Below are 23,576 nucleotides of genomic sequence, written 5' to 3'. Positions count from 1 at the left end.
ATTGAAATAACAGTTATTTGAATGTATTTTTAATGCATATTTAAATTTACCTCCGAAATAGATTGTACGACAATAAGTTCAGGGGTTTATTTTTTAATGATATAAGGGGTATTTTAACTTGGTCCTAGGGGGGACATTCTGTAGGAGATCCGAGACAGGAGTTGACATCACTGATCTTACTACCGACAACATTCATCTTTGTTCGATTATATCTTTCTTTAAAAACAGTTACTTAACAAACAATTACACAATATGAAAAAAACCAATTATTTCAAGAATGGGCAATGGCAATAAACAGTTATTATTAGTAAAATCGCTCAATGTTTGAAACAAATATGTGGAAAATGTAAATAAAGCCCTGTATTAAATTATGAATTTCTCTTCATTATGGGTTTTTTACGATCACTTGTTATCATTTACATGCTCATATACATAATTGTATATTTAGGTTTAGTTGGAACACTAGTTTATATACGTGGAGTTTTGCTCGCTCGCAATAAGTATGATTTTTGTTGTTTTTTATACCTAATAAAAGTAGCTTAAATTATGGATTCTTGTTGTAGATTTTTATTTAAATTATGTGAAATTTCCAAATATTCTCATAATTTCTAATAAATCAAAACCTAAATATAAACCCTATATATTTTAATTCTTGAGAACAATTTTTTTCTTCACAGCTTACCAGAAGACTACACAGCTGATTTATAAGGAAGATAATAAAACAATAGCTATAAAATATATTTATTATAAAAGGCACAGACCTGGACGGAATAGTAAAATTAAGTCTTTTACAACAACATGGAATGTCTAACTTAAATAGGTACAAGAAAAATTAAACCATTGTAAGATACATTCATATATACAAAATTAAACAACAATATGTATATTTTATTGATAAGTGTAAATATAGGTGATATTATAACAAAAATAATATCAAGAATCTTAAATGATTATTTTTTAACATTTCGCCAGTATATGTATCTATGAGATTCATATATTACACAGGTAAAGTATCAGTCAGAACATTATTTATAAAATAAATACAGATCTACACAAAAGAAATTGGGTCATCATATAACTATAATATAAAAATTATATAAATTTAAAAGGCTGCCTTATTAGAATTAATATCAGATTAACCTTATATGACTATGTCAATAATATGTAGTATATACACATCACACTACTTTGAACACATTTATAAGCAGTCTAAAAATACATAAAGCATTAACTATAGCTGCCTTATTAAAGAATATGGAAAAATAAAAATATAGTACTATAAAATGTTTAAGTAGAATCTATGATAACTTTCAATGTTTTTTCAATTCTTAAGTATTGTTATATGCTGCCATATACGTATGACATCAAATCAACCAGTTTTGATCTATTTAATTATATTGAGTGAGGATGCCATAGATCATCATCTAGAAATACAATAATATTAATTGTAGATTGCTAATATAAAGGACACACATCCAAGAGCCTGTAATTTTTTCCCCCTAAATATTATTACGTCTATGGAAAATTGTTTATGCTTACCTTACCTTAATAAGTAAAAACAATACACTTAGTACAATAATAAAACTACTTTGAGCTGCACTTGCCCCGGCCAGTCTACACTTAAACATATCTATGCGAGTCAATTTGTCTTGAATTATATTTTGAAACTCCGCTTCAACAATCTGACCATCATAGTACGTGATTAAATCTTCAAACGGATACTCGTATCCTTGAAGGCACTCGCATTTGTAACCCCCAGCCTCGAAACCACGACCTTGGATGGGTACACACTGGAAAAACCAAGGAAATAATTGTGAAATTGGGTAATTGTTAGACACAATGTTTTAAAATGAAGCCATAGTAGACTAATCAGTTAATTGTGTAAGTAGGTGTTGATTGAGTTTGTTTATTGTTGACTTGTTTACCCTAAAATCATTAGGTCCACTTAGGAATTTCTTAAATGGTTTCAAGGTTCAAAAAAAGAAATGAAATGTTATTTATGTTTTCCTTTACACTGTAAAATTATCTTGAATATTTCTTATATTATTACTCATAACGAAAAAGAACTTACATATGAAGACGACCTGTCACATTTGTCTGTGCCCTTAAATGCATTAGGGGTATATGATTTATCCGGACACTGGTTGATATCTAACGACATTAGAGGCATCGTAACAGCTACCACGCCCCTAAAATAAAAAAAATGGTAAAACCTGGCTAGAAGGACTTAAAGGACAAAAATTAATTTAATTAATTGCACTTAATTTTTGTAGAGTTAGAATATGTGGACTAAGGCCAGTGACACTGTCACACTAAATACTATTTTTTTTTAAATTACTTACTTGAACTCCAGTTTGACTTTAACACTATCCCAGCCAAAGAATGGCACTCCATATGTAATGACCCACTGCTTTAGAGGTCCAGTACAATCATAGTACGGCTGAGTCCAATGGCCGTGTTTTAAGTTCGCAGCTCGATAGAAAGTCGGGTATCTGCGACAATTAAAGTGTCAAAAAAGTTCTTATATATAATTAAGTAATTTTATATTAAACTGACTTCAAAAAGGAGGTTATCAGTGTGACCCATGTATGTATCATTGTTGGTTATAAAAAAAAATCAATGGCGCTTCAACCTTTTTAGGTCTGGGCCTCAGATTTCATGATCATTTATTAATCGAATAGGCAAGTAGGTGATCAGCCTTCTATGCCTGACGCACGCCGTCGACTTTTTGGGTCTAAAGCAAGCCGGTTTCCTCACGATGTTTTCCTTCACCGTTCGAGCTGATGTTTAATGTGCACATAGAAAGAAAATCCATTACTGCACACCCGGGGATAGAACCTACCACCTCAGGGATAAGAGTCGCACGCTGAAGCCGCTATGGCAACACAGCATTGTTGGTTATATTGGTGTAAATTTTCGTTAGTGTTTCATATTTGACAGTATGAAAAATAAAGTGTTATCTATAATATATAACATAGCATTAACAACCAAAAATAAATATTTTCCTCATCCACCACCTTTTAAGTCTTTAAAACTTAAATTATTTTTTTGCTCACAACTTTTCTTTTTCATAATAGTTAAATAAGAAAATGTCTAATTTAGTTAAAGTCACCTTTCATATTGCTTCAAGTAGCGACCGTCCCTATCATCACGAATTTTCATTTTAAGGAAAAACTTCTCAAGACCATCGAAATTGGTGGACCAGCTTTGCTTAAGAAACTGGAACCAGTGCTTGTTTGTGTAAACTTCCTCTGAAAATGTTGTGTTATACATTAGATAAATATAATCTGTGGTCACATTTTTTTAATAGACAACTATGAGGTCATCCTTCTGTACCTGACACGTGGCGTTGGGCCTAATGGAGACATTTAGAAGCGACACGGCACGAACTATGACACCCGTATATTAAAGTACATATTTATTTTTAAGAAAAACCGCGAACTCCTATCACAATAAGTGAGGCAAGACAATGTCGAAAATTCTTTAAACAATGACAGAGTAGCTTTACAATACACACTTAACAAAATACATATTAGTCTTCTTTTCATAATATAAATTTGTGAATAATTTTATTTAATTGGTTAAACATAATAGTAATTGGAAATAAATAATAAATCACTAATTTTAATCAAGCTCTCATTTACTTGAGTCCTCCATCCCCCTCGTGGTTACTTAAACGTTTATTTTGATCTCTTGATAATTTGTATCTAAAATTTATCTCGGGTTCCTTGAGTTTAAAATTAACGAGTCGACTGTGTTACAATAGCTGTTGGATTTCATAAATTTCTTATGGTATCTATGTTTTTGAAGTCATTTAAAAGCACTTACCAGTCTTATTGAGGCGAGCGAGATCTTCAACTTTGTACTTGCGCGTGTTCAATTCAGTCTTGTATGCGAATGGCGCGAACATCGTTCGATTTGTAAATTTATTCCGATCCCAGTATGTACCTTGAATTGTGTAATAGGTATATTAATAATAGACAACATATATAATTAGGTATAAGCATTATATACTTTTAATCAAATCACTTCGAAATCAACAGTTTTCTATCATTAACTATTTAGTCTAAACGAGTTACGGAACTCGATATTCTGAGGTGAAGAATATTTCAAGAAAAATTATACAAGTATAGGAAAACGTATTTTTTTTTAGAAAACAGGCTTGAAATTTTTAAGAACACTTTTCATTTTAAAAGTGCTAACTATGAATAACTGTAATACGTTTTAACTTTAAACATTTAGATGGTCTAATTCTTTGATTATTCATAGTTATAGTTTAAGAAAGTTTTTTTAATTCGAATATAAAAATGGATTGGATGGATGGATTTTTTACATTACACTATTTATCTATTTTAAACATAGATTATAGAAACATCTAGTCTACCACAAACACCACCCCGATTGCTGAAAGTCGTCTACAGTCTGCTCTCTTGGCATTTCCCTTTGTAAGCTGTGGAATGCCTGTGGTCTATCCAACGAGATATTATCGCCAAACTCAACTCACTTAAAGACCGGCAACACTCCCAATGACATCGGGTGTCCATAGGATGCGGCAGTATGGTTCTTCCAAAGACTAATTTGTGTATAATATTATAAAAAACGTAGATAAACAAACCTGCAGACCAAATCTTAGAGTCGCCTAATACAACAGCTAGAGTCTCTCCAATCATTTGATCTTCAGTCAATGGCTTATCAGCAACTCGAGTACCGCTGAAGACTTCGTTAGGGTCTGATATCTTTAATTATTATATTATTAGTATCATAATAGACAAGTAGAGAAAACATGTATTTTAGTAGAAAAAGCCCTAAAAACAATTTCGGTTTATAAACTACAATTTACAACAAATGTTAGGTATTAGCAGGACTAACTCCTAAATTTCCTTAGACTACAATTAATATTTGGAAGCAAACCATGCTCTGCAAGTACTTCCTAATACGTAAAGGTGGTGACTAAGATTTAAAAATGTAAAATAAAATTATTTAGTAATTCTAAATTCAGTTTTTATGCATATTGATGAGAGAGCCTTGGTGTAATAGTCTCTGACAAGAATAAGGCAAGGAAGAAGACTTATGTGTAATTAATTGAAAATATCAACAAGGTGTACCTGCAAGAAGGCACTGATGAAGTTTGCAAGTCTCACTGCCATTTTTGCTTGGTTTTCAAATTGCTCTTCCGCCCCATATGCTATGTCTCCATTGAGGTATAAATCAGATGGATTGTATCTATAGAAAATAAGTGTATTCATAACTTTAACAAAAATTAATGGAATTTTCGAACGGCTTATTAAGTTGGCTGCGACATATATACAGTTAAAACCGTTTACGACGACATTGTTTAGACTAACATAGCGGTTACATTGACCAAAATCAAAGGTCTCGGCTGAATTCTATAGTATTACTTAATAACAAAGCCATCGGCTGTAACGACTATCGATTCGATGATCCTGATGATTTTTCCTGTACACATGTCACCGTAAAATTATAAATACCGTTAGGTTGTAATCTATCCCGCGAAATTGTGGACCTCAACGTACTGCTTACAATTTAACGTTTTATTATTCGGTAGATTGTAATCTATCTATATATTTTATTAACTTTTGTTTTTTCAACTGTTTTCAACACGCCTGCGTGCATGAGTGAGTGTGAGTGTGTGGGTGTGTGTAGGTGTGAGTGTGTGTAGGTGTGAGTGTGTGTAGGTGTGAGTGTGTGTAGGTGTGAGTGTGGGTGTGAGTGCGTGAATGAATGAAATGAATGAAACATATTAGGTAGGTCTCAGAAGCATCTCCAACACTGCGTAAGGTGTTAATAAGCGAGCCCATTAATCGTATTTAAAGATTGTAGACGGTGAGCGGGTAGATATAAATCAGCTTATTTAATTTATTATATATATAGTCTGACCGACGACAACATCCCCATTTCTGTTTAGGAACAGACTACTATCAGACGGCAGCGCTCTGTGTGCTTTTAAAATTACACTTAGGACATACAGCTAACGATAAGTAATTGGCTGAGATGATAAGGCTCTTCCGATTAGTATGGACTGAGCAAGTGATATGTAAGTATTATATTTGATGTTACGTGTCGCAATATATGAGCTCGCAACTGAACTATTGCAATTTAAGGACACTAACAGTTACCGACTCGTTGCATATCGCAGTTATATATTTTAATTTTAAAATCTTTACGTGTTTGAGTTTGATTAGAAATTCTGAAACATACATCATAATTAATGTAATAAAACTTACTTGGAACAATTGTGCGGCTGCACACCCCTAATATAATTCAATGCTTCATACACATTCATCCTCTCTGTATGCAAAGCAGCAGGTCCACTGGTAGCATTAACATATTCATAATAACGGTCTGCATACAATGCTCTTAGGAATGGATGAGCTTTTTTCCACTCGACAGGTAGTCTTTGAATCCCTGTGACAATGTTATAAATAAAAATCCTAATTAAAAGCTAATCTTATTAATTATAAACAGTTTAAATCAAAATGAAATTGTATTAAATGTAAAGATATACTGGTAAACTACATGACTAAGAAATTATTGTATCAATCAGACTACAGAGTCAGACAAATTAACAATAAAAAATAATGTTAACTTAACTTTATTTTTGTATATAATATTGTGCCCAAATAGTAGTGATTTCAAAATAATTTATTTACATACATCCAATAGGTAAGCAGTCAAAGTTATTATAGTACTGGTCAGATGTGGCTCGCTCAATAATCTCTCCAAGGTATGGTCTTCTAACTATGCCAGGCAGTCTATAGTTGGGTCTGCACCTACACTGGTACCCACCACGTCGGAATCCCCAGCCATGTAATGGTTCACACTGTTTGAAGAAGAATAAGTTTAATCAGAAAAAAACATGGTTATACATTTCAATCATTTCATGAAATACTTGTTATACAATTATGTTAAAATATGTAATATTTTTATTTAAGTATCTAAAGATAAATAATAGTTATGGGATTATGTACATGTTTTATCTCAGTCCTGATATGAATTGAGTAATCCACTGTCATGTGTTGGCCTAGTGGCTTCGGCGTGCGGCGCTCATACCTGAGATGGTAGGTTCGATCTTTCTATGTGCGCATTTTACATTAGCTTGAACGGTGAAGAAAAACATCGTGAGGAAACCGGCTTGCCTTAGACCCAAAAAGTCGACGGCGTGCATCAGGCACAGAAGGCTGATCACCTACTTGCCTATTCAACTTACAAATGATCATGAAACAGATACAGAAATCTGAGGCCCAGACCTAAAAAGGTTGATAAAAATCCACTGTCATAGTGAATAATAATAATAAAATGCATTATTGTTCTTATATTATAGCATAGCCAAGTATGCATATATATTCCATGAAGCTATATGTAATACATATCTATGGCCATGCTATGATAAAATGTTTATACTGTTAAACACTAATGATTAATTGATTTTGCTTAGCCATATAAATTGGCTATTGGTTACAACCACTTATGGGGAACCATTACAAGAAGCAATTGATTCTATGATGGGGCTGAAACATAAACATATTAGTCTTTAACTCAAAATGTAACAGTGTCTTACCTCAGTAGTTTCTTCTTTACATCGAGCTGTTGAAACAAATCTGTTAGGTTTATCATTCCCCTGACTCGGTGGACACTGATTTATATCTATTCTATCATAGTCTAGCTCCATTACCACTGCTGCTGTGTATCTAAAGAAAGAATAACATAATAATTTCTGTTTATATCAGCTATTTTTATACACATATTTAAAAATACTAGAATATTAAACAAACTAATATAAAATAAATGTAAGCTAGATTACCTTATAAATGCAATATACTTACGTAGGATACTCTATGTGTCGGAACTGTGTATGGCGAGGGTAAATATCAGCTACCGGTGACACAGCAGCTACTAACCATTTATTCAATCTTCCACAGTCAAAATATGGTCTTGTCCAATTCACAGGTCCTGGTACTTCATCATTACCAGGTGGCCCATGGAATGTAAAGGTCTCATTTGTGTTGTTAGAATATCTTATCTCAACTTGATATGTTGTTTTGGTATCATGTCTTTTGTCAACTCTGTCAGGCAACCACTTATTATACCATTCATTAATGCGGTAGAAATCAGAAGTATAATCTTTGGACAGACTACCAGAATCAAAAGCACCTAAATCTTCCACATAAAAAGTATTCATTGTTGATATCTTCTGCAGGTGGACAGGGTCATTGAAATCATCAGCTCTGAAAGCTCTTGGTGCAAACCGTGGCATGGTTTTATTGAAGAAGCCCCTATATGAAGACGTGTAAGACATGTTCGGAGAGAAATAAATTGAACTGGCATTTATATAAGGATTAGAGGATACATCGGCAGCTGATGAAAGAAAATAGTACATCATACCCGGATCGTAGGTGTCGTTAATAGCAGGCCTAATAAACCTTGATTGTAAGATGTAACTCCAAAAAAATGCTCTATTCATAGCCATATTATGTAAATGTAACAGTGCTGTTCGATTTGGAAATACCGGGTTTATGTTTATTTCTTTGACATCAGGATGGTGAGACACTGAGTTTTCGGGTAAAAAAAGGTCGTCTAAGTGAGTAATATAACAATTATCAGGGTTAACTTTGTCCATTCTTCCACGAATTTCGTCGAAAGCATCCCAAATTTGCCATTCATATTGGCCGGCCACACCCCATAACAACGCACAAAGGGATATAAACAATAAAAAGCTGTTACACTTTTCCATTTCTCCCGACACTGTGTTCCACAATATCACAATATAAATCTTATTTAATTCATATGTAATGTAATGTTATTCATGTTTTACCAAAAAGTTAAAAATTAAAAACAGAACCACGAGCGAAACGAATGTTTTGTCGTTTGAAAATTAAACTTTGAAAAATGCTTGATACTTGACATTTGACTTTACCTATATTACCTATCACTATACATATAAAATACTCGTGTCACAATGTTTGTTCCCAATCTCCTCCGAAACGGTTCGACCGATGCTTATGAATTTTTTTATGTATATTCTGTAAGCCTGAGAATCGGCTACTACCTTTCAAACCCCTAAGTGATAAGGGGTGTCCATCCCAAAAAAAAAAAAAAGTTTAAAACAATATTTTTTGTTTTTATTTTTTTATGATACACCATACAAAAATATATACAACCCTTAATTGTCACCCCTCTACGATTAATGCCTATTTCTATTATAGTAGATAGGTTATTGAACTAAAAAAAATGTTTCCTGGAAATAATATACATGGCAAAACGTTTGCCGCGTCAGCTAGTTCTTATATTATAATATATTGTAAGTAATCAGTCAAACTCTAACGATATTAAAATATGACATAGTTGCACAAAATATCCACATTTAACATGGAAGTTGGAAGATTTTCTTAACAAATTTGTCCATTCTAAAAAATTTTAGGTGTATAATATGTGTTAATTCATAAATTGCTATTAAAACAATTACAATTTAGGGTTATTTCTTTGTTATTCATTATACTGAATGCTAAGCTTCTAAAAGTAATGCTTGAGAAGCAAACTTTATTATTATATATATTATATTCTCGAGAAAGATTTTTAAATACCTATCATAGTTTTAGACTAAAATAAATGTTTTTTAGTCTGGTAACAATCCCAAGTCAAAAATTAAAAATATTAGTTACGGAAGTGTGTCTTTCTGTCTTTTAAGTTTGTGGAAGTGCGTAATCTGTGGTGCGTAAAGTTGATAAGTAGATAATTTTATATTTCATAACGTTAAACGTAGGACGTTGGTAAAAACTTTTAATTTTGATAAATTGAATAATTGCTACTATAAATAGGACAATTGTTTGATCAGTAAGCTGGTAAATTTTACACATTGCATATGCTTTTCATTTAAAATTTTGCTAAACATAACCTTTAACAAAACAGAGGTGATTGGGGACACGAACAATTACCATAACAAACGTCTCTTCATCACAAGTTGCAGAAATTATTATAATATCATACAATCGATTATTTATCAGGCGTTATCTAAGTCATGCGTAACTTACAAATTATACTGATAAGAAATTTGTCACAAGTGTATGTAATTAGTAATTAATAATATTAATTTTCAGCCAAAATGTCATTGGTAAAAAAGTTAGTGGAACAGCTAAAAAGTAAAGAGTTTCGGGATTATTTAATGAGGTAAGTTTTAGTAAATATTTGAGGTAAAAACTTTGTTTGTTCACTTAAAAATTGCAAAATTATTTAAATCCGTGTTTTGTATATTAATTTTTGAATTACATAATTATATAAACAAATAGTATCGTATTTAATCTTCTGGGTTTTACTTTTCAGCACACATTTTTGGGGGCCAGTAGCAAATTGGGGTATACCACTAGCAGCTATAGCAGACACAAGAAAGGACCCAAGGTTTATTAGTGGTAAAATGACATTTGGTAAGTTATTGTATGCTGTAAATATTCATAGTAAAACACTGATATAAATTTTGAGTTTGATTTTAAACTATCTAAGATATTAGAGCACTCCTGTTATATATGATATGTGTTGTATCCAAAAGAATAATGTTACCAAATCTATAAGTAGCAGTTACTGCTAACCATTGTAGTGTTATATAACATCTTGGTATTAATAAACACTATATCTCAAAACAATAACCCCTGGAGGTGTTTACATAAACATACCTCCAGTTAAAAGTTGTATGTTTGTCTCATTTGAAAAGTGTATTTTGATGTTGGCTTAATTAGCCATAGTGAAATAATATTTTAGCCTATAGGCTAATATAAAAAAAATATTATAAATTTTTTTACCAAAAATATGTACATTGTGTCTATTGTCTTACTTCATATTAGAAATTAACATTTAAAGCAACTAAGATAGATTTATTATTTGGAAAAATTATAAAAGTTTGGAAATTTTTCACTACTATTATGACATAAATAAACATTTAACTAAAATGTTTTATATTATAAAAGCAGAATAATAATTGTATGATACTTTATTTGCTCATTTATTATTGTATAATTATTTAGTATTAGAAATCTGGTCATATCTTTAGGATGTTTATCATATACTGATATCCAAAGGCTATAAAAAATAAGTGCTTTATAGTACTAATATTGTTTATCACTGCTATTGTTACTTATGTAGAATTAAGATTTTTATTTTTAGAAACTAATTATAAATGTATAGTACCAGGATAAGTGTAAAATATGAGATATAATTTAATTTTGTTTTATTATGATTTCCGTAATAATGATTCAACTCTTTATATTCAGTGCCGTTATTGTTATAACTTTAAATTTAACAATTTTTCATTCTTTCTAATAGCATTAATATGGTTTTCTAGTATACCATAAGGATGAGGGACTATAGTTCTCAGTCTACCATAAACTCTTTCAAAGTTACCATTATGTTTCCAGCCTTAACACTCTATTCGCTGATGTTTATGCGTTTCGCGTGGCGAGTACAGCCACGAAACATGTTATTGTTTGCATGTCACTTAACAAATGAGTGTGCACAGTTGACGCAGGGAGCTAGGTTTATCAACTACCACTACATACAGGGACCCGAAACAGAAAAACAGAATGCACAAGAAAAAGAGAAGTAGATAGGTATGTGTTATGATACTTGTGCAATGATAAATTGACTAGGGCAAAAGCAGGTATTCTTGAGATTTAGGAAACAGGTTAGTAAGGTCATTTTTGTAACTTAAGGGGCCCAATGACTAAGTTTCATCAAGTATTTGTATTTAGTAAAGTTAACTGTAACTTGTGCAAAAATGCAAGGGTTTTCTTTGTATATAAATATTAGTTGAAAACTAATGATGAAAGTGAACTATGTCTATTATTTTAGAACATCATATTGTATACAATATATAATATATTGTTTTAGAACATCACTCAAACTTAAATCAAGCTACAAGAGCTGTTAAACCATTTTTTTTTAATTTGAAATTAGAACATATTTGACAGTGCTTAATCAGAGGCTTGTGGTACCTTTTGGGTTATATACTAACTACAAGCAGTGCCCAAGTATTCCTTAGAAAAATTCTTTGTTATTTTATTACCATTTTCTATGTAAAGGTGCAATGTGTAAAAGTTCATAGTGCAAGTATCACAACCATATTAAAATTAAAAAATATTTTATTAGTTGAATAGGTTTGTAAGTAGATGAATTTAGTTAAAATATTTTTCGGCTGCAACGATAAGTCCTAAAGGGCTAAATGTTATAGTAACATCGAATTCGTGTATAGGCCTATACCTTGGTTAGATTTTATTATGTCAACCCTACAAGTAATTTAAGACTACTGAAAACTGGTAAACTGACCTTTAAATAAAAATGGAACTTATTTTATTTCATTAATATTTTTATTAAAATAACGAATCTACAAATTGATTTACTAAGCTTATGTACATTGCAGTTTTAAAACTTATGTACTTATAAATAAATGAAAGTTAAAATCAAGAAAACCGTAAAAGCCTCGGTTTCTCAAGACATTGTAAGAGAATATAAATGTTATGGCTGTGTATATGTGCCAATTGTTAGTAGTTTCTATTTGTGCATATCTTTTGAGTATTTATTTAACAATAGCTTTTGTTAAACCTTGATATTTTGTTTTCCTGTTTTCACATTATCTGTCTGTTGTTAGCATTTTCAAATCACAGATATAATATTAGTAGAATGTAATGCCTGCCTGTGTGACAATAGACAATGGCATCTGTATGAAGTACTTATAGGTGTATCAAACTTTTTTAATTTAATTAAGATAAACACATTGAATCTGTGACTTTGAGTGCGTTAAAAGGTGCTAACCACTAGAAGTAAGGTTTAGTTTACATAATTAACTCCGCAAAGTTATTATAAAACTCTAAAAAGTCTTAAGAGCATCCCATGGACATAAGAATCTTGAAATGAATTTATAATGCCTTTTTTTATTAGGCACCAAGTGTATATGTCGCAGCAAACTAGCTTAATTAGCCGTTCAATTAACAAGCTCAATCAAGCTAGTTGACTGCGACATATATATTTTTGGTGATCTATCCTGACATCTATAAAGGAATTGTAGAATTATAACCATAATTGTTATCTATGCCAATATAGAGCATACATAAATCAATTATAAATTAATAACTATATGCGTAAAAATAACTTTAGTTTAATTTTAATGAGGTTTTGGACAAGATGACGTTACCAGGTTACTGCGTTGTGATTCGTTGTAGCCGAAATTGTTATGTACAAAGTTATATTTTTGGAAAATTTATAGTGATTATTGAATTATACTCTATTGTTGATCTATTATGTATGTTTATTTGTGTTCAGTTGTTTATTCGAATAAATTAATAGATAATTATTATGTATTTTATTTAACCAAGCACTTTTCATTTAAGGTTTAGATAAGCTCTCGAGAAATAATGCAACTGGATGTGACATAAAAACACCTTTGTGACGAAAGAGTTCTTCAGCAGCCTCAACCAGCATCGAAATGCTGGGCGTTGACATATCGAACAATGTTCATGGTCATTTGGAGTAATAGGCTAATTAGCCTCCAAGAATCCTTGGTGGGGTCAGCAAGTTAAGACTTCACTCCGGGCCATCGCTTGCAATTATATAAAGGGCAAATTAGATTCCACATGGAATAATGCTTTCACCTCAATCTATTTCCGAGCGGTTTGGTCTGTTGGCGTTGCGTAGAAATTTGAGATATCTCTGCATCTCTCTCTACAGCATTAGGCTAGCAAAATTCATGACATTACCCGTGAGTATATTACCGCATGCTCTAGTGAATAGTGATTCAAACGTATGCCTGAAGTTCGCGTAAGATGAGACGGACGATACAGTGTTTCGCGGAATTTATCAAAAAATCCATTGTTAAACACGTGACGTAATACGGTCAGGATTAGACGAATCGTCGATGGCGTAGTGTCCATGTAAAAATAATATGTTCTCGCGTGTCTCATCGTAATACAATTCTGGGGCCCATAAGCTTTCTTGAAATAATCCAGTTGAGATGCTGATGAGATTAGGTTTCTTAAGTCAATAGCAATATAAAATGATAAGCTGAAACGTATTGGCATGGCAAGACCGAACGAAACATCGATAATTTTGTTTGAAGTTTCTATGTAGGTTTTGAAATTTATCTGAAATTAAACTTGCTTCGACGGATGTTGCTATAAAAATAAATAACATAAAAATTGTTTTAAATAATTCATCAATTACAATAAGCTATTATTTCTTAATATAAAACTATTCTTTTGATATATTTTACAAGTAAAGTTTTCTGGTGCCGTGATAGTTGACACTTATTATTTTAAACATTTCCGTCAAATTTTGATAGGAGCTTTCATTATTTTGATGTTTACAAAATTTTAGTTTTAAGGTAAGGGAGCCCCTAGCGGTGATTTCGGGATTTACTACAGCGTGGCATATCAGTACCCTTACTAAATATGAGCCCCATATATGTTGCCGCATGTAGAGGATAAAGGATCAGATCTGTCAAAAAAACATCATTAGAAAATTCTCGAGCGTGTCAGATTAAGGTAGGGTCAGTTAATTTCATGCTAAAAAGTGTATATATCACTAATCTGACAAGTGTCGAGTGACGCAAAGAAAGGGGAGGGCTGAAATAATTTAAGGATGACGAAAAGTTTAATAGGTCCAGCTACATGATGCCTATATTGCCCCTCTCCGCGTTTGAATTCCTCTATCTATTACTCACTAACTCCTTGCCCAGTCTGGTTTCTGTTGCCATCATCACAGCTGATCACACAACTTGGTCGTGGCATGATATTTTATCTAATGTTTGTCTAACGTTATGGCTTATTTAAATATAACTAATATGAATTAAAGTTTAAAAATACTAAGTACTAATATTTACATAGAATGTGTATTTTGTAGTGAAACTACTTTGCAATTAACAATAAAATTTACATTAGAAACATTACAAAAATTTATACATATTTTAGAATATCGTCGAAGTAAACCTGTTCTCTGAAAATACCGAACTATTGTTCGGTATTATGTATTATATATTTACAATGCTCTTAAATTTTCGATATAATCTTCATTTGTTATCACGATGAAGACGATGATTAATTGAACAATTAATTACCTAAACAAAATTATTTTTAAGGCATTTTTTAAAATAATTGATACAAGTATTCTACTTGAACAACATACCTACACTTTCTTATTTACATGCTTACTTCCTGAGCTTATCAATCAATTAAGTTCAATGATTAAAATTATATTTTTTTTTCAATTATCAGATTCCCTTCTGATATTCGTCTGACAATGAGACAGCACGTCTAGGACATAAATGTAAACCATAAATCTTAATCTGACACGCTTGAGTATTTAAAGATGGCGAATTCTAATAATGGCCGCCAGTTTGCGTCTTATCCAAATCGTCAGATTTTTAGAAGATAGGTCTTTTTAGGTTCACTTAACATCCCCTTAGAAAATCTGACGCGCTCGATTACAGTATTTTTCTGAATTTCATTCAATTCAATTTTACGATCACCTCCATTATGAAAAACAATTAGATTAACATACGTACATTATTAAAAATATTGCACATATCCATGTGTGATATTAACATCTGACGAGTATGTCAGTTTTTTTTAAATATTTGAAAATCTATATCCCCGGGTATCCCACCGCTGAAAAGGTATACATTATATAACATTTTTATTTAAGCTTCGAAGCTCAATAGGTCTCTATGACGCTCGAGTAAATCACTCCTACTATTACAAATTGTTTAACTCATAAATATGATTATGGTGTATTGTTCACAAATTTGTTTTCTTAAAATAAATAGCTATCTCAAAGTGAATTCTTGATATAAAACCGTTTGCAAAAGATAATACAAATCAACTTATAACTCGAAAATCATATGCGTTCAGATTTCATTTTGAACACCAACCAACTGCTGACACGGCTCACGAGTGTTCCAAATCATAACAGCTGAAGAGTAATTTTAATTATATCTTATTTAAATATAAATCAACTGCTGTTGTTCTAAACGTTAATAGCTGAAGGTGCGCAATAAACCAACAGCTCACTAGAATAATATCATGTATGTGTATAGGTGTAATTAGTATTTAGATAATGTCTTTGAACAATAAATCAGATTTGAATATTGCTCTGTGTTATTAATTTCTCACTTCCTCTCAAAGTGGCGAAGACTACTTCAAGACAATTATTGTGGTGAGCCTGCCTGATAGCTTTGAGATAATCCCACCACCTCTAGCCCTTGATCCTACCCGTAAAGCTCCGTTTGTTACTTTAGGTCTCTTGGTGCAGACATGCCGTACTTATTTATATATTCACTATTTATATGTGAGGGTACATTTGTAGGGCTTGGGGATGCGTAGGGTTGTTTGGTTTCTACATCTCACTCTCTCATATATTTAGTTATGTAGTGCAGCTTGCTCATACATACATTACATATCCTATACAGATACTTCTGACATTCAATAAATATAAATTTAAACACACATTTCACAGACCACTGTCTAGCAAGCTGTACAAGTTAAGGTAACTAAATCACATAACCAATATAAATAATTATATTTTCGAACGAACGAATCAAAGTCGTTCTATAGCAAATTATAAACTCGACATCTTGGATCGAATCGATCGTCTTGTTTCTTATCTCCGGTGATATTTTAATAATTTATTTATAGTCACACTTTCTAAACTTAATATACTGCAAAATAAAAATTATATTTATTTCCTATTTTTTTTTATGTAATAGCAGGTAAACGGGCAAGAGGCTCACCTGATGTGAAGCGATACCGCTGCCCATGGACACTCACATTGCCAGAAGGCTCGCAAGTGCGTTGCCGGCCTTTCAAGAATTAGTACGCTCTTTTCTTGAAGGACCCTAAGTCGAATTGGTTCGGAAATACTTCAGTGGGCAGCTGGTTCCACATAGTGGTGGTGCGCGGCAAAAACTGCCTTAGAAAACGCTCAGTTGTGGAACGACGGACGTCGAGGTGATACGGATGGTATTTTGTATTTTGCCTTGACGTCCGATAATGAAACTCAGCTGCGGGTATTAGACCGAACAACTCTTCTGAACACTCCCCATGGTAAATGCGGTAGAAGATGCAGAGGGACCCAACATCTCTACGCAACGCCAAGGGATCAAGCCGCACGGAAAGTGATTGGTCGTCGACGATTCGAACCGCTCTTCGTTGAAAACGGTCTAGTGGAAGGAGCTGGTACTGGGGAGCTCCCGCCCAGAAATAGTAGATTACATCTTATTGTTTTAACTTTATGAACAAGTTTTGATTAAAATATTGAATTTTATGTTCTAAACTATTATTTGCACATTTAGAAACAATAAAATTTAACAATAAGGAACTTTTTAGAATCGGTTATTGTGTCATAGTTTGAAGGTCATATTTTGTTTCAGCCGAGTGGTCATGTTAAAAATTTTCATACAAATTGAATGAACGAAATCTGATTATATGGTCACGTGGGAACATAAACTGTCTCGTTTATTCGATATCTTGATATGAATCGCTTCACCTCAGTTGTAGGTTGACAATAGGCTCGCAATAAGTGCTCATAGTTTTTTCCGTCCTGGAGTTTAATTTCGCCGGAGACCGTTTTTGATTAAAATATACTAAATGCACATAATATATAATATTTCCATGTAATTAACACATAAAACATTTAATGTGGATCACGTCCGTTTTGTCCGTTGTCCCGTAGTCTTAAGATTTGAAATACATCTAATGTCATTTGGGTCATGAGATTATGACCTTTATAGCAAGTAACATTAAATATGCGTGAATTAATAACATAATTTAACCGATGAGCATCAGCTATCGTGGTCAGCGAGAGATAAATTTAATAATAAATTATTATTTCATTCGATAATATAATTGTATTCAATTTGGTTATATTTCATCTCTGTAAGTCGGTTAATTCAAAGACAGTAGATTACCATAAGCATGTATAGACGTGAGGCGACCACTAGCCATAGCCAATTAAGTGGACCAAGTGAAAGGATGGTCGGTTATCGATTTAAAATTCGAAGGACCTCAAAAATAAATCGAGGTACACTAGTGTCAATGCTTTAATTGCAACTATTTACGTTAAATTCGAATACGGAAATTATATTTACTTTAGGTTATTTTGTGGCATCTTTTAGAATTTCAGAGTCAGCTTTTCCGACATGAAAAATGTTGGTCGCTATATAGTCTATAAGTAAGTATAAAAAGAGATTTGCAAAACTACACAAAACTTATTTCTTATTCAACGTTATATAAAGTTATTCGTGCGCAAATAGTCGAGTGACGTCACGACGGAACATTTAGCGAAAAAAGTTGGAGGAAGGAGATGCTTTATCACGTCCAATGAAATATACGAATTTCCGTCGCAAACTGGCAAAGTATGTGTATTTACATACGTAATGTTCTATGGAAACCGGAAACTTAAAGAAATTTGTGAAAGTATAGTTGCGACTCATGATTTGGGAGATTTTGGAATACAATATTAAAAATAAAAGAACAATAACATCATATAAATGTTAGTATAGGCAAATAAAGATCTATACATATATTAAACAAAAAACATATAATTATCCTTATTGTCCACCCTTTTAAAATAAAAACTCTGTATTATGGTTTAGTGTTAGTGGGAGCTACGTGCAATCATTTTGTATTGTTATATAAATTTCACGTCATGTTCAATTGGTAAATTGTTGTTATTTAAATTATCCGTACAGTTGAGAGCCTTTGGTCAATTTGGACTAGAATATACCTAGAAAACACTGAAAATATTAAGTAAATGAATTACGGCTTTTCGAAGTAATCTCCGTTCCTCTCTACACATCGTCACATGCGATGGAACTATTGAGAAAAGCAGTGGGCATTCTGTTCTATGGCATTTTCGTACGCTTTCACCGCATCTTCAGAGCTCGTAAAGTGAATGCCTCGATTTTATCCAAGTTTTTGGGAATAAATAAAAAATCGCAGATCGCCAGGTCAGGACTATACAGACTATATATGTATGGCGGATGAGTCATTATCTCGACACCTGACATAGTAATATATTCAACAGTGGGTTTTGCGGAGTGCGCTGTTCTAATCCTGCTTCGAAGGCGCTGATGTCGAATTATTTCCAAGACAACAGGCTAACAGTGATTGACATACCAGTCTGCAGTAACTGTCCTACCATATTCTAGCACAACTGTCGCGAAATGACCTTTCCGACCAAAGAATGAGTCAATTCAAATCATATCTTTTTTCCTTGACTTCCTTACCTTAGTTGGTCGATCCTCGAAAGGAAACACCCACTGAGCTGATTGTCTTTTGGTTTCGGGTTCGTAGCAATATATCCAGCTCTCATCACCTGTAACGACGTCAAATACAATATTTGAGATTTCACCGCCATTAAACTTATTTACCATTTGGCGACACCAGTCCATGCGAAGGTATTTCTGGTCGTCGGTTAAAGTATGGGGAATCCATCTGGTACAAAGCTTCCTGGCGCCTAGTTCGTGTAATATTTTTTGAATTTGACTCATACCAATGTCAAGGGTTGACCGTATCTGCTGATAGGTCACTTTCTTAGTGGCACGAGATGGGGTTTCATTAGGAAATAGCTTTGTTGTTAAGTAAGTCCACAATAATAAATCATTGACCGAACATTTTCTCGCATGAGGTTCTTTTTCACGTGTAGCAAGAGTTTTAGATTTGCGTCCAAATCACAAAAACAAACGACAAATGAATGCAACATTAGGTTACCAAAAAGTTTCAAAATTGAAATTCAAAAAAGTTTTCAGTAGCAATGTTTCTTACTGGCCAGTTCAAAACATTTTCAGTGTTATCTACGTATTATGTTATTACATTTGACTTTCATAATTTTAGTTAACAAGAGAAATGTATTAAGAATCATTGTTTGTCATGCAAACGACACATGAAACGTTTGCTTTACTCCTTTCAAGAAACGTCCTTGACAAGCAATTAATAAAATCAAACTTTGCTTTTTAACCTCGTTTTATAATCATAAATAATAACTATGCTTGAAGTGGAATATCGAAATTGTGACCCCGTTTCGGAGCAAATCGTTCGAGAGACGATAACTGCCCATTTCCTTGTCGACGAGGAGGCAGTAAACAAACGTATTAGGTGCCTCATTCAACTAATAATAGTTCTGGCTATCGAAACTTCGGTGTTCTGTAATGCTATGACAGTAATTTATTTCCTTTAATTTTAAACGCTTGTGTATTTATTCCAATTTAATTTCGTTGAATTTTCAATAACCACATTTGTTTTTAACTGGAGTTTCAAGAAAACCGTAGTGGGATTTGGGGTCGCAGTTGTTCTAAATTACATTGTTACGTCATTATATTTCGATAGTAAACATCTAAATACTTGTAAAAGTATATAATGTTTGTGAATAAAAGAAGTGACGTATAGCAAATAAGAATGGTATTAGTTCGCATAACTCCGACGCTATTTTTCTTTCGGCACAGATATATATAGGATCATATAATTACGTAAGAAAATATGGGATACATTTTAAAATAGAAGGATAATGATAGAAATTGACACTGAAATGGTATTCTTTGCCTGTAAATGCTTGCATGTTAAAAATTCCGATTTAATGTTCTAAAATTATAATAAATGTTAGGTACAAAGTAAGTGATTTTTAGGCTAAGTACTTAATAAAAAAAATACATACACAAGCTAGCCGATAGTCATGTGGTCTTGAGAATACCATAAATAAAACATGTAAATATAGTAACAATAAAAAAAGGTTTTTCAATTCTCGAGAGGGGTCATGTGGTAGGGGTTGGGTAGATCTTGTACATCTAAACAGACTCTTGTTTTTTAAGGAAACAAATCTAAAAGGTGACTTAATAATCGGTAGAAGTAATGGGAAATAAATAAAAAATTGTCAGATGTAGTCTGTCACTGGAATAATATCATCATAAGTTAAAAATAAAGCAACAAAAAGCAGTGGAGAGGAACCAGGTTCATTCCACTAGTAGAACCTCCAGACTTCTAAATACAATGGAGTGTGGCAACCATAGCTGTAATCTTTTCAAATAGTCGCAGCCCTAGTGAGTCTCGCGTTCATACTCGATTGAATGTCAAGTGAGAGTGTTACGAAGCATCCGGCAGTCGGGACGGCGCCGGGACGTCTCCGTCCGGGGTTCGTCACTATAAAGAAATAGGTCTCGTAAAATTATGGTATACCAACTACCCTTTAGTTTGGTTTAGTTTGTTAGCTAACATTTTTTAAAATTTGAATATAGAATGCGCGGGGCATTGATGCTTCAAATATATGTTGTGAAGGTAGCTCGATAAGTGACATTTGTGAAGGTAGGCCAGACTGGTATAAAAACATTAAGGCTAAGGAGGCTTAAATAATTTATCCTGGCATTGTTGTTACACATGCAAAAAACTAACCCATATACACAAGATAAAAAAAGGATGCAAATGTGCAAAACTTTCATACCGCATCTTCTTGTATCATGGTTAGTAACGTTTCGCGAAGCAAATATTCCCATTTCCGGTACAGCTGACTTATTGTTATCCCTTTGTCTTTACGACTTATATTTGGACGTTTAAGATTTTTCGTACTATTCATTCCTTTAATGATTTCCGGCCTAGTGAAGCAAGGAGGAATAAAATATGAAGTGTATAATTTCCTCTGTTATCGCATATATATCGAAATCTATTTCGTAAATGTGAATTCTAGAATTAAAACAGGTCAGCCTATTTATTGTTGTATGAACTATGATCTAAAAATACTTGGTAAAGGAAAAAAAGGAAATGAATGTGTTAATTAGGGGAATAAAACATTAGAGAAAATTCGATGGGTGCTTTTTCCAGGCAATCCGAATAAAGTAAAATGTTTAGAAATAGTTACAATTATTACATAATTGCAAATACTTTTTATAAATCTTGATTTCTTATTAGACGAATGTATTAGATGTCGTCCGATAACCTAAGGAGCATTGCCATTAACAAGTTGGCGGACGCACTGTTGAATTATTAAAATCACGCGAAGCCAGCGTGTCTTCGCTAATCTATCTTTTGTCAACGGGATTACGATTTTCGATTCGCAATAGACCCCTCGTTATTTCCAATCATTGTCCTGACAAATTTCACCGATCTTCGTTAACTCGTTGGGAATGATTGTAGCGTATTTTATGAACCTTTCTTGTTTGTAAAAACGAAAAGTTTTCTTTCTTACTTGTACTCACCTACCATATAAGTTTATCCATCTAACATTATATTTATTGTATAATTAATATTTTGCGATTACTAGGTTTTCAGAATATGCATAACAAATTCATAAGCATCGGTGGAGCGGTTTCGGAGGAATATAGGAACGAACATTGTGACATTAGAATTATATATATACAGAGATAATTTTAATTTAACCGTGGCCCGCGGTGGCCCGTTACCAGCGTGTAGTTTTAGCTCTTACTTTAAGTTAATCAAGTTATTAATTGTATACTTTAGCAGATAGATTTACGCCTTTCTGGAGAGGCATTAGTCATAAACCTTCTTTAACTTGTAATTATGTAGCTTTTACCACTTACGTTTGACGAATATAGGAAACATTTATAATAAGAGTTTTATTTTGCGAGTACGATCGTGGTTCAGATCACGCCATATTGGTTTGGTATGGTGACTTTTACTACCTTATGTCATAAGGTTTCTAATGATAAACACTGAATGAATACTGAGGGTATATGGTGAATGCACACTCGCATTGGCACTGCATACATAGGAACTTAATAATAATAACTCTTATTTACATCACAATAACACAAAACAGAAGAAAAATCAAATTAAATAAATGAAGACAAAGGATATAAATGTCTTGTCTTATATTAATTATAATACAAATACTTAGGTCGATTAAAAGTAAATAAATGTACGTCAGACTTGCCTGTCAATATATATAATATAGTTTAGCCATAAGTTCTGTAACAAATGAAAATGCATTTTTTTAAATGAAGTAATGTTATTATTAAAACTTATACCTACATATTTAAAGTCTCCGCAAAAAGTAAAAATTATATTCTACTCGAAATAGCAACCTTGTGTTTGCGTGATTTATAAAATACCTTTAAACTGTTTGGCCACGAATATATGGATTTACACACTGCTTCCAAAGGAAATTTCGCCACTGCTTGCTCCAAAGATTTTTTGAGAGATTCAATTTCGCCGTGTCTTTTAGAGCAGGCCCTAAAACTGACCAAAATATAAGTTTATAGGGTTGAAGGGCTAGATGAGGGCCAGTCTTGAGCTCTTAGAAAGTACGGATCGTTGGTTTCATGCCAGGCTTGTGTAGTTCGTGCTTTGGTGTTGCCCAGATGCAGAATCCCACTGGAAAATTCACGGTTTATTTTTAAAATGTGTGTCGCTGAGATGTTTAAACATCATCCAAGGCTGTATCTTTAGACCGAAGTTAGTTAGTTTTGTGACTCCTTGATAAGACACGCCCCACCAAACCATCGCTGAACACGTTGTACGTCTACGGCCACTTGAGCAGCTTTTTTAGAACTGTGAGCGTAAATTTTATCATTTTCCTTC

At 32.7% G+C, this 23,576-nt stretch overlaps 2 protein-coding genes and 1 long non-coding RNA gene across 5 annotated transcripts; 2 read left to right on the top strand and 1 right to left on the bottom strand.

Annotated features, from left to right (window-relative positions):
• The first annotated feature begins 154 nt into the window (after window positions 1-154).
• LOC123712028 lies at window positions 155-878 on the top strand. The gene is made up of 2 exons (XR_006754035.1): window positions 155-500; window positions 678-878. It is a non-coding gene; the product is annotated as an uncharacterized LOC123712028 (long non-coding RNA).
• Window positions 730-8,967, bottom strand: LOC123712027. The gene is made up of 11 exons (XM_045664934.1): window positions 7,845-8,967; window positions 7,580-7,709; window positions 6,676-6,841; window positions 6,246-6,426; window positions 5,106-5,223; window positions 4,616-4,736; window positions 3,829-3,948; window positions 3,113-3,251; window positions 2,343-2,492; window positions 2,072-2,189; window positions 730-1,790 (listed from the first exon to the last, which is right to left on the bottom strand). The coding sequence occupies exons 1-11, from the start codon at window positions 8,750-8,752 to the stop codon at window positions 1,536-1,538; spliced, it is 2,406 nt and encodes an 801-aa protein (XP_045520890.1). The 5' UTR covers window positions 8,753-8,967; the 3' UTR covers window positions 730-1,535.
• A 709-nt stretch (window positions 8,968-9,676) lies between these two features.
• LOC123712087 (mitochondrial pyruvate carrier 1) lies at window positions 9,677-13,354 on the top strand. 3 transcript variants are annotated; one of them, XM_045665030.1, is made up of 4 exons: window positions 9,677-9,729; window positions 10,116-10,185; window positions 10,339-10,439; window positions 11,424-13,354. In XM_045665030.1, the coding sequence occupies exons 2-4, from the start codon at window positions 10,121-10,123 to the stop codon at window positions 11,609-11,611; spliced, it is 354 nt and encodes a 117-aa protein (XP_045520986.1). In that variant the 5' UTR covers window positions 9,677-9,729; window positions 10,116-10,120; the 3' UTR covers window positions 11,612-13,354. The 3 variants fall into 3 exon arrangements, with proteins under 3 accessions (XP_045520986.1, XP_045520983.1, XP_045520984.1); XM_045665027.1 differs by lacking the exon at window positions 9,677-9,729 and adding an exon at window positions 9,730-9,860; XM_045665028.1 differs by lacking the exon at window positions 9,677-9,729 and adding an exon at window positions 9,749-9,852.
• The last annotated feature ends 10,222 nt before the right edge of the window (window positions 13,355-23,576 follow it).

The sequence above is a fragment of the Pieris brassicae genome, chromosome 7 (assembly GCF_905147105.1).
Source record: "Pieris brassicae chromosome 7, ilPieBrab1.1, whole genome shotgun sequence".
In the NCBI taxonomy this organism is placed as follows: domain Eukaryota; kingdom Metazoa; phylum Arthropoda; class Insecta; order Lepidoptera; family Pieridae; genus Pieris; species Pieris brassicae.
The sequence above is the reverse complement of the archived record's forward strand: the minus strand, read 5'-3'. Positions and strand labels throughout refer to the sequence as shown.

Coding starts and splice junctions, on each gene's coding strand:
- LOC123712027 (XM_045664934.1), bottom strand. CDS start 8,752: ATGGAAAAGTGTAACAGCTTTTTATTGTTTATATCCCTTTGTGCGTTG. Junction 6,427..6,675: donor TGACTGCTTACCTATTGGAT/GTATGTAAATAA, acceptor ACATTGTCACAG/GGATTCAAAGACTACCTGTC. Junction 1,791..2,071: donor GTGACAGGTCGTCTTCATAT/GTAAGTTCTTTT, acceptor TGGTTTTTCCAG/TGTGTACCCATCCAAGGTCG.
- LOC123712087 (XM_045665030.1), top strand. CDS start 10,121: ATGTCATTGGTAAAAAAGTTAGTGGAACAGCTAAAAAGTAAAGAGTTT. Junction 10,186..10,338: donor TTTCGGGATTATTTAATGAG/GTAAGTTTTAGT, acceptor TTTACTTTTCAG/CACACATTTTTGGGGGCCAG. Junction 10,440..11,423: donor TAGTGGTAAAATGACATTTG/GTAAGTTATTGT, acceptor TTATGTTTCCAG/CCTTAACACTCTATTCGCTG.